The 10,090-nt window shown below is 37.0% G+C and overlaps 1 protein-coding gene across 1 annotated transcript; it reads right to left on the bottom strand.

Moving 5' to 3' along the window:
• Positions 1-7,532: 7,532 nt before the first annotated feature.
• LOC107737074 (transcriptional activator protein Pur-beta-like) lies at positions 7,533-9,073 on the bottom strand. The gene has a single exon (XM_016548476.1). It carries the CDS (start codon positions 9,007-9,009, stop codon positions 8,116-8,118), a length of 894 nt encoding a protein of 297 aa, XP_016403962.1. The 5' UTR covers positions 9,010-9,073; the 3' UTR covers positions 7,533-8,115.
• Positions 9,074-10,090: the final 1,017 nt, after the last annotated feature.

The raw sequence follows: 10,090 nt of genomic DNA, 5'->3' as shown, positions 1-10,090 counted from the left end.
TGATCCAGCCTCATCTACAGAAGAAGTGAGTATAATGTTTTGTAATGAATCTTTGCAAATCGCCATTCCTATTAATGTGCTAATTAGCAAGTTTCACGATGAATACAGCAAGTAAACAGTCTCTCTGAGAGCAGCTCGGAAGAGAGGGGCGGGGTCAGCAGAGCTCATTAACGTTTAAAGGGAAATGCTACAAAAACGGCTTGATCTGAAAAGAGCTGTGTTTGACAGGGTAAAAAAGGTGTTTTTTACACTACCATTGAGAAATATTAACCAAACTATGTTACAGACTTTTCATTAAGACCCTAAAGAATCATATCAACTTGTGGAAAATGGGCATCCCATGAACCCTTTAAGTAGACTTTTATCAGTAAAGTGCGTTGCACTAGAGTTTGTATAGCTTGTATAGCGTATGCTACATCTAATATGCATTGTTTTTCTAGTAACATGATATGCAAATATATGAATGTATTTGTCATACATATTATATAAAAGCTGTGAAGCTGAAATAATCAGCTCGTTCTGCAAGCAAAGCATCTTGCTGTATGTTGACTATGAATTTTTAATATATATATGCATGTATTTTTTTAATTAGTATAATGTATTTTACTTCTTTCTTTTTGACAATCTAAGAACACCTAATTTCTGTATTATGCATTGACTGAATAATATATGCAAATGTGATGCAAAAATGCATATTTTAAATGTAAGAATATTCTGCATAGTATGCGATTTATGTGTAGCTGATATTTCACTCTATTAATGACTACCAAATAAACACATATTTTCCAGTGTTTGGGCTTGTTGTGAATGAAAGACAATGTAGAGAAAGTGAAAAAAGAAATCAGCCGACTTCATCCAAAAATAAATCCAAAATCCAAAATAAAAGTGGTTGTTTACATAATATATGTGTGTGTGTTCTCTGTATATTTATTATGTATATATAAATACACACACATGCAGTATATATTTTGAAAATATTTACATGTATATATTTATGTTCATATAATTTATATTATATATAAATATATTTAATATATAAACATAACATATATTTTTCTTAATCATATACATGCATGTGTGTGTATTTATATATACATAATAAATATACACAGTACACACACATATATTATGTACATAAAAACGTTTATTTTGGATGCGATTAATCGTTTTGACAGCACTAGCAAAAACCTTTGTAAAATTACTTGAAATAAAATAAACATTTAAAATACCTAAATAAATGAAATATTTCTTTAAAAAATATATTTTTTGTTTTAAGTTGAAGTACTAAAATAACTTAATAAAGAAAGTAACACACACAAAAAAGACAAAACTACTCAAAAAAAATACTAAAATGATGACTAAAATTAAAAGGAAAACAGAAAATATAACAAATTTGAATTCAAAGTATTAACAACAACTAATCAAAGTTACTAAAATAACACCAGCTCTGAGGTTCACATACAAATGTATTTAATGAGAATAGACAGAAAGTAAGTAAATAATAAAGAATAACAAATAAAAACCATATAAACATAAAAAATATTTGTAGCAATAGTCAACGATACAGTCGTGTCAAAATTATAGATTTTTCTTTTATGCCAAAAATCATTAGGATATTAAGTAAAGATCATGTTCCATGAAGATATTTTGTAAATGTCCTACCGTAAATATATCAAAACTTAATTTTTGATTAGTAATATGCATTGCTAAGAACTTCATTTGGACAACTTTAAAGATGATTTTCTCAATATTTAGATTTTTTTGGCACCCTCAGATTCCAGATTTTCAAATAGTTGTATCTCGGCCGAATATTGTCCTATCCTAACAAACCATACACCAATGGAAAGATTATTTATTCAGCTTTCAGATGATGTATAAATCTCAATTTCAAAAGATTGACCCTTATGACTGGTTTTGTGCTCCAGGGTCACATATTTCTGTGGTCTCATTCACTAGTGAAGCATTGGGAAGTGGAGCTATAACTGGTTAAGCGGGTCTGCTGGCATATAAGCAGTGCAAGGTGAATGGAGATCTCTCAGGATTAGTGGATTGAGAGTGAAGCTCTCAGCACAATCTGAATGAAGCACAGTCTGTCTGACAGCTGTTTGCATCTTATCCTCATCATCATCAGCAGCAGCATGGCAGAGAATGTGAAATAATCTCCTGAATCAGAGACGCTCTGCCAGCCGTGCCATTGCATATTACCCTTGAAATGTCATCAGTGAAGCTTAGCGTGTGTGTGTGAGAGAGTGTGTGTGTGTGTGTGTGTGTGTGTCAGTACATGACTGATTATGAATCATGTCAGATGAGGGTCACGGGGTTTAACTCTCAGCACTGATGCAATAGGACTTTATACAAGACATGAGAATGAGGGACAGTTGTTCGTCGTTACTGTAAAGCGAGACGGCGTATCCCTTTACAGGTTTAGCTGTGAGCTGCATGAGTGGTAACAGATATCCTACTATTCTAAACAACCGAAAAGCCTTCAGTGTGTGATTTGCCTTCTTGAAATGTATCCTTTATTAAGCCAGGAGAATCCCATTGAGACTTCACAGTCTCTTCTTCCCGGGAGACCTGGTCAAGACGGCAGCACATAAAGTTGCACACAAAACCAACTACAAAATACTCATACAAAACAATTGATAAAGATCAAGCGAAACATGTACAAGACTCCAATTTGCAAAGTTCCCAGGGATGGCAGTGACTTCTAATTTAACTTAAATAGGAGCAATCTAGAGGAGCACACTGCAAAAACAAACAAAAACAAAAAATCGGTGAAATTTACTTAGTGATGTCAAATGATTAATCGCACCCAAAATAAAAGTTTTTGTTTACATAATATATGTGTGTGTACTGTATATATTTATTATTTATATATAGACACACATGCATGTATATATTTCAGAAAAATATGTTATGTTTGTATATTAAATATATTTATATATAATATAATATAAATTATATCAATATTAATATATACTTGTAAATATTTTCAAAATATCCTGTATGTATGTGTATTTATATATATACATAATAAATATACACAGTACACACACATATATTATGTAAAAAAAAACAAAAAACATTTATTTTGGATGCGATTAATCGCTTGACAGCACTAAAAAAATCTGTTTGCAAGAACTTTACTGTAAAAATTATAGTAGCAACAATTGAGGTTTTATGGATTGGACTTAAAATTACAGTAACACTTTATTTTAAGGTGTCCTTGTTACACGTTACATGTTTTTACTATTATAATAACAATAAATTATGCATAATTAAATGCAAGTAACCCTAAGCCAAACCCTAATCCTAACCATATAGTAAGTACATGTAGTTAATTAATATTACTCAGTACTTAAATGTACAAGGACACCTTAAAATAAAGTTTAACCCACTTAAAAAAAGTTTTATTAACTGATATAATATTCCAACTTAACAAAGTAACCCTAACCCTAAAATCTGTTTTATACATTTATAATATAACAACCACCATTAGCAGATACTTTTCCAAAAGCGCTAAATACTAGCCTATTAATATATACAGTAGAAGGTACCTGATGTCACGCACAAAAAACACCATTATGACACTAAAATAATGCAATAAACAGAGGAATAGTTCAAACTTGCTTAAAATTTACTCACCATGAGGTTGTCCAAAATGTAAATGAGTTTGTTCTTCATCAGAACAGATTTTAGCAAAAAATTTAGCATCCCTTGCTCACCAATGGAGTTGAATGGGTGCCGTCAGAATGAGAGTCCAAACAGCTGATAAAAACATCACAATAATCCACAAGTAATCCACAGCACTCCAGTCCATCAGTTAACATCTGGAGAAGACAAAAGCTGTGTGTTTGTAAGAAATACACCTTCATTCTGACGGCACCCATTCACTGCAGAGGACCCATTGATAAGCAAAGGATGGAACGCTACATTTCTCCAAATCTAAAGGTGTGTTTGAGCAGGACTGTTGTTTCTCATTATTAGATACAGCACCATCAGACGTTAAAAATATTCTTCTTTCCTGATGACTTTTGTGAAGCATTGTAGGTTATGATATTCTTAATTTGATAATGGTGCAATTCTGAGCACAGGACTGGGCTGTTTATGTAATTTATGTACGGTTAAAATACAACTTCTTTCTTGAATATCCGCTTAAACTCCTTTTCAGTCGCAGACAAGAATGCATAAGTTCAAACTTGCTTAAAATTTACTCACCATGAGGTTGTCCAAAATGTAAATGAGTTTGTTCTTCATCAGAACAGATTTTAGCAAAAAATTTAGCATCACTTGCTCACCAATGGAGTTGAATGGGTGCCGTCAGAATGAGAGTCCAAACAGCTGATAAAAACATCACAATAATCCACAAGTAATCCACAGCACTCCAGTCCATCAGTTAACATCTGGAGAAGACAAAAGCTGTGTGTTTGTAAGAAATACACCTTCATTCTGACGGCACCCATTCACTGCAGAGGACCCATTGATAAGCAAAGGATGGAACGCTACATTTCTCCAAATCTAAAGGTGTGTTTGAGCAGGACTGTTGTTTCTCATTATTAGATACAGCATCAGACGTTAAAAATATTCTTCTTTCCTGATGACTTTTGTGAAGCATTGTAGGTTATGAAATTCTTAATTTGATAATGGTGCAATTCTGAGCACAGGACTGGGCTGTTTATGTAATTTATGTACGGTTAAAATACAACTTTTTTCTTGAATATCCGCTTAAACTCCTTTTCAGTCGCAGACAAGAATGCATTCTTCTTCGAAGCCAAAATAACCGCTTGTCACTTTGGAAAAACTGATTACAAATTCCAAAGTACATATTATTCCTCATCTTGCACTCTGGTTTTCGTCTGTTTCAGTAACTACTGACTTCCATGAGCAGAAAATACAACCACATGATTTGAAGTATTATTCATGTCCAGTGCAGGATGTTTAATTGCTCAAATCCTGATGTACTGTATAAGAAACAGTATTAGTGGTGCTTCCCTTATAGCCAGCTACACTAATAAGAGACGGTTTCAGTGTTGTCACCTCTGCAGAAATTGCTTGCGACGTCCTCGAGTCCAAACTGGATCTGTGAAGTGGAACAAACCCAGAGTTTCACAGATAAGAGGCTCTGTGAAGGAGCAGTGCCCTCAGTATGCTTCAATTCAGATGCATTTCATTTGGACTTTCTAGGGCACCTTCTCCTCAATGCATTCATCACTAGACATTATAATGCGAAATAGCAAGACTACTGTAGTACAGCCTTATGCAAGCAAGGTTATTATAGTTAAATAAAACCAAAAAACAAGTTTTGTTACTTGAAATCAAATAAACCTTAACTGAAATAAAATATAAAAACAATACAGTATTAATATATATATATATATATATTACAGCTAGCTGCATTTCACATTTTCATTCACATTCTAAAAAACTAACTGAAAAACTAAAACAGAAATAAATTAAGCTATATAGACATATTAAAAAAGGAAAAATGAGAAAAACACAAAACACATCAGACGTTAAAAATATTCTTCTTTCCTGATGACTTTTGTGAAGCATTGTAGGTTATGAAATTCTTAATTTGATAATGGTGCAATTCTGAGCACAGGACTGGGCTGTTTATGTAATTTATGTACGGTTAAAATACAACTTCTTTCTTGAATATCCGCTTAAACTCCTTTTCAGTCGCAGACAAGAATGCATACTTCTTCGAAGCCAAAATAACCGCTTGTCACTTTGGAAAAACTGATTACAAATTCCAAAGTACATATTATTCCTCATCTTGCACAATCTGACAGTGTCACGAGATTTAATTTGATTCCAACAGGCCTTGAAATCCACTTGCACTCTGGTTTTCGTCTGTTTCAGTAACTACTGACTTCCATGAGCAGAAAATACAGCAGAAGTCATTTTTGGGTGAACTGTCCCTTTAAGTACTGGTTAAGGTTGCCTTGTTTTAATTGCCATCTGCTAACTCTCTTCAACAACCACATGATTTGAAGTATTATTCATGTCCAGTGCAGGATGGTTGCTATCTAATATAACACCCAGATTTTTGACTGTAGAGGAAGTAACTGTACATCCGTCTAGTTGCAAATTGTAATCCAAGAGATTCTGTTTTTTGGTCCAATAAGTAATATCTCTGTCTTATCCGAGTTTAATAGGAGAAAATTATTGGTCATCCAATCTTTTACATTTTTAACACACTCTGTTAGCTTATAATTTAGAAGTTTCATCTGGTCTTGTTGAGATATATAGTTGAGTATCATCTGCATAACAGTGGAAACTAATCCCGTATTTTCTAATAATATTACCAAGGGGCAACATGTATATCGAAAATAGCAGAGGACCTAGGACAGATCCTTGTGGCACTCCATATTTTACTGGTGATAATTGAGATGACTCCTCGTTTAAATAAACAAAGTGGTAGCGATCGGACAGGTAGGATCTGAACCATCTAAAGCCTGCCCTTGAATACCTGTTTAGTTTTGTAAAAATACCTGTCTAGTTTTGTAATCGATCTATGAGTATGTCATGATCTATAGTGTCGAACGCAGCACTAAGATCAAGTAAAACTAGCAATGAGATACAGCCTTGGTCTGACGCAAGAAGCAAGTCATTTGTAATTTTAACAAGTGCAGTTTCTGTGCTATGGTGGGGCCTGAAAACTGACTGAAATTCTTCATAGAGATCATTTTTTTGCAGGAAGGAACAGAAGGAGCTGTCAAGAATTGTGAAAGAGTAAAACAAACTCAGGTTCTCAGCAAAGAAATTCTATTTATTGTTCAAAGGAAGTTTGTGGAGAATTACAGCAGTGCACACTTGACTGAACAGCTGCCTTTATCACATAACACAGTACAGACAAGAATGAGGTCGAAACTCGTATGGATATTGAAGTTAGTCAAAAATCCCTATGGCTCCCGGGTGGCATGTATGGCTAATCCTCGTGATTACAGAAGGCTTGAAAATCAATTTTCTCCGCTCAAATTAAAAATATCCAACACCCATGACAGAAGGACACACATTCGGACAGATCCACTGCAGTAAGACTCGCGACAACTTAATATGCAGAGAAAGAGATCGCCGAGAAATAAAGAAGAGAGTTATTATGTCACTGGGGTTGGAATACAAGCTAAACTGAGAAGTCTAGTTTGTATATTTCACATATATTTTGCTCTTCCAAGACCATAGGAAATGAATGGAAAAGCAGTAAGAAATATATCCCTATAAATAATTGCATCCGACTTTTATTTGTTAAATAGCCTGTTCAGGAAGCATTTATAATTGATTCTATAGGTCTATATATAAATATATTTCTATATATATTTCTGTATATTGTTTATTAAAAATAAATCTATTTAAACCCAGCTGGGTGTTATTTCCAGTTATGTCACGTAAGCTCTAAAACTACTAATTTGCCCATCAGGTCAAACCCAGAAAATTTAGTGGCATCTAGCAGCACCGATGCACTTCCCAATTCAGTTCATACAATCAGAATAATGTGCTCGATCCTGACAAGAAACAGGAGAACTACTAAATAAAAGCCACCAGCCGGCGTGACACTTTATTAGCACCATTTTAACGGTTTGTACATTGTTGCTTGAACTGTATTGTGTGTCCACAACCTGCAATTTTGATGCTGTTTGATCTGAGTCTTTTATATATGTACACACACACACACACACACACACATCCCTAAAGAGCTAACTATGAGATGCACACCACGTCGCACAGATGATGCTGGTTTGCTCTCCATCGCAGGGCACAACACCAAAAACACCTATAGTAGAGATAATCATCAGTTCTTCTTGACACACTAACACTATAACATCCCTGCTTGTGAACTCAGACTCTGTGTGAAAAAGGGTGTTTGTTTGTTTTCTTTCTTTATAAAGGGGCAAACTTTCAAAATGACAAGACCTACAGAGAGCAGCCAGCAGAAAAATCCATTTACCTAGCCAAACATAGTCTAAACTGCTTTAAATAGGATTCTCTTACATATACACGACAGTGTTTCTCAGTCAAACATATTTTTTTTCGCCATCGACCGTTCCATGCAGCCCTCTCCAGAGCGCGGCTCTCGCTCTGCGCGGTTGCCCAGCGACGCGACACCTCCGGCGGTCAGTCGTCGTCCAAATCTTCGCCCTCAGACTCCTCTCCGGTTCTCCGCTCGAACGCTTTATCTTTGTGCCGCTCCTGGATCTCCTTCATCTCCTCGGCGTAGCGGCAGAACGCTCCGCCGAATTTGCTCCACGCTTTGAAGGGGATCGTGATAGAGTTTCTGTAGCTGGGCTTCACCTCGCTCACACGCAGAAACACGCCGTACTTGTTGGAGCCCACGTCAAAGAAGAACCGCTTGGAGTCCACCGTTATCGACGTGCCCTCGGGTAACTCCGTGTAACCTCCTCCTCCTCCTCCGCCGGAGCAGGCTAGCTCCTCGTCGTCGCCGCCGTAGTCGTCGACCAGCTTCGCCAGCGCGTCGCGGAACTCGATGAGACCTTGAGCGGGAAGAGCGATAGTTTGCCCGGATTGAATTCCTCCACCGCCGCCGCCGGGAACACCGAATCCGCCGCGGTTAACGGTCTGCCGGATCCGCAGGAATCTCCCGCGCTGGTTCTCCTTCAGATCGAGGTAGTATTTGCGGTTTTCCCTCACGAGATACTCGCTCTTCAAGGCCCGTCTAGGCCCGCCGTCCTCGCCTCCGGAGGACTGCGCGATCTGCTCCGGAGTGCTGGGCCCAAGCTGGGCGTAGTGTTCGATGAAATCCCCGAAGTAATCCCGGAACTCCGCCGCGACCGACATGGAAAGCGTCAGGCGGCTTTTGGAGCCCCCAGCGCCGACCTCGGCGATCTTGATGAATCTGCCCTTCGAGTTCTGCTTGACGTCCAGATAGAAGCGCTTGTTTTGGATGTCGAGGCGTTTAGACGCCAGCTCTTGGGTCTCTTGGTCCCTCTGGAACGCTTGGAACCCGCTTCCTCCGCCGCCGCGCTCACTCCCGCTGTCCCCATCCGCCATCTTCACCGTCACCCAGAGCTCAGCTATTTTTTTTCCCACCCGTATTTCATCAGGTCCCGCCTTCTGACCCGAGAGCGTCCTATGAATGGGCCGTAGCTCTGGAACGTCACCGCCTTAGGAACATCCTGTGATTGGGCGTTTGGCGTGTCAGTCATTTATTCGCTTATCCTATTGGATGGTAACCCGTCTGTCATGTGAGTAAACACCAAATCCTTGTTCTCTTTGGCCTGTCAAAGTATAAATCCCACCCTATTGTTTTACAGTACGGTGGTGTCGATAACGCGCTATCACAAGCACTTTATCGCAGATAACACTTCACTTGGTCTTTCCAACAACACATATACTACTCTGGTTTTTACCGCCTTCTAGCCATTTAAATATGTGACCCTGGAGCACAAAACCAGTCATTAGGGGAAATTGAGATTTATGCATCATCTAAAAGCTGAATAAATAAGCTTTCCATTGATGTATGGTTTGTTAGGATAGGACAATATTTGAAAATCTGGAATCTGAGGGTGCAAAAAAATCTAAATATTGAGAAAATCATCTTTAAAGTTGTTCAAATGAAGTTCTTAGCAATGCATATTACTAATCAAAAATTAAGTTTTGATATATTTACGGTAGGAAACATACAAAATATCTTCATGGAACATGATCTTTACTTAATATCCTAATGATTTTTGGCATAAAAGAAAAATGGATAATTTTGACTCATACAATGTATTGTTGGCTTTGCAGCACATATAAGAACTTCTAAATAAAGTCGTCACGGAAAATGTAACCTTCATTCCCTCGGGGCATTTTGACCTGGATTTTTTTTTTTCTTACAATTTTTTTTTTATTGAATGTTCATCTGAGTGGTACAGGACTTTTGTTCCACTTGAATTTGGAACACGCACACAAAATATTTTGTGGATTGGAGGACTTATGTGGCTATAATTAAAAAAAATTACAAATCCTTCCCTTGTGAGTCATTTTTACCCGACCATAGAATGGAATGTGGAAAAAACGGCACTTGTTAATTTAATTTGGTCACACTTGAACATGGAACACACACACACACACACACTCACACACACAC

Source organism: Sinocyclocheilus rhinocerous, unplaced genomic scaffold (genome assembly GCF_001515625.1).
Source record: "Sinocyclocheilus rhinocerous isolate Xijiao unplaced genomic scaffold, SAMN03320098_v1.1 scaffold4209, whole genome shotgun sequence".
Lineage (NCBI taxonomy): Eukaryota > Metazoa > Chordata > Actinopteri > Cypriniformes > Cyprinidae > Sinocyclocheilus > Sinocyclocheilus rhinocerous.
The sequence above is the reverse complement of the archived record's forward strand: the minus strand, read 5'-3'. Positions and strand labels throughout refer to the sequence as shown.

Excerpts from the sequence above, each read along its gene's own strand:
- LOC107737074 (XM_016548476.1), bottom strand. The coding sequence starts at position 9,009 with ATGGCGGATGGGGACAGCGGGAGTGAGCGCGGCGGCGGAGGAAGCGGG.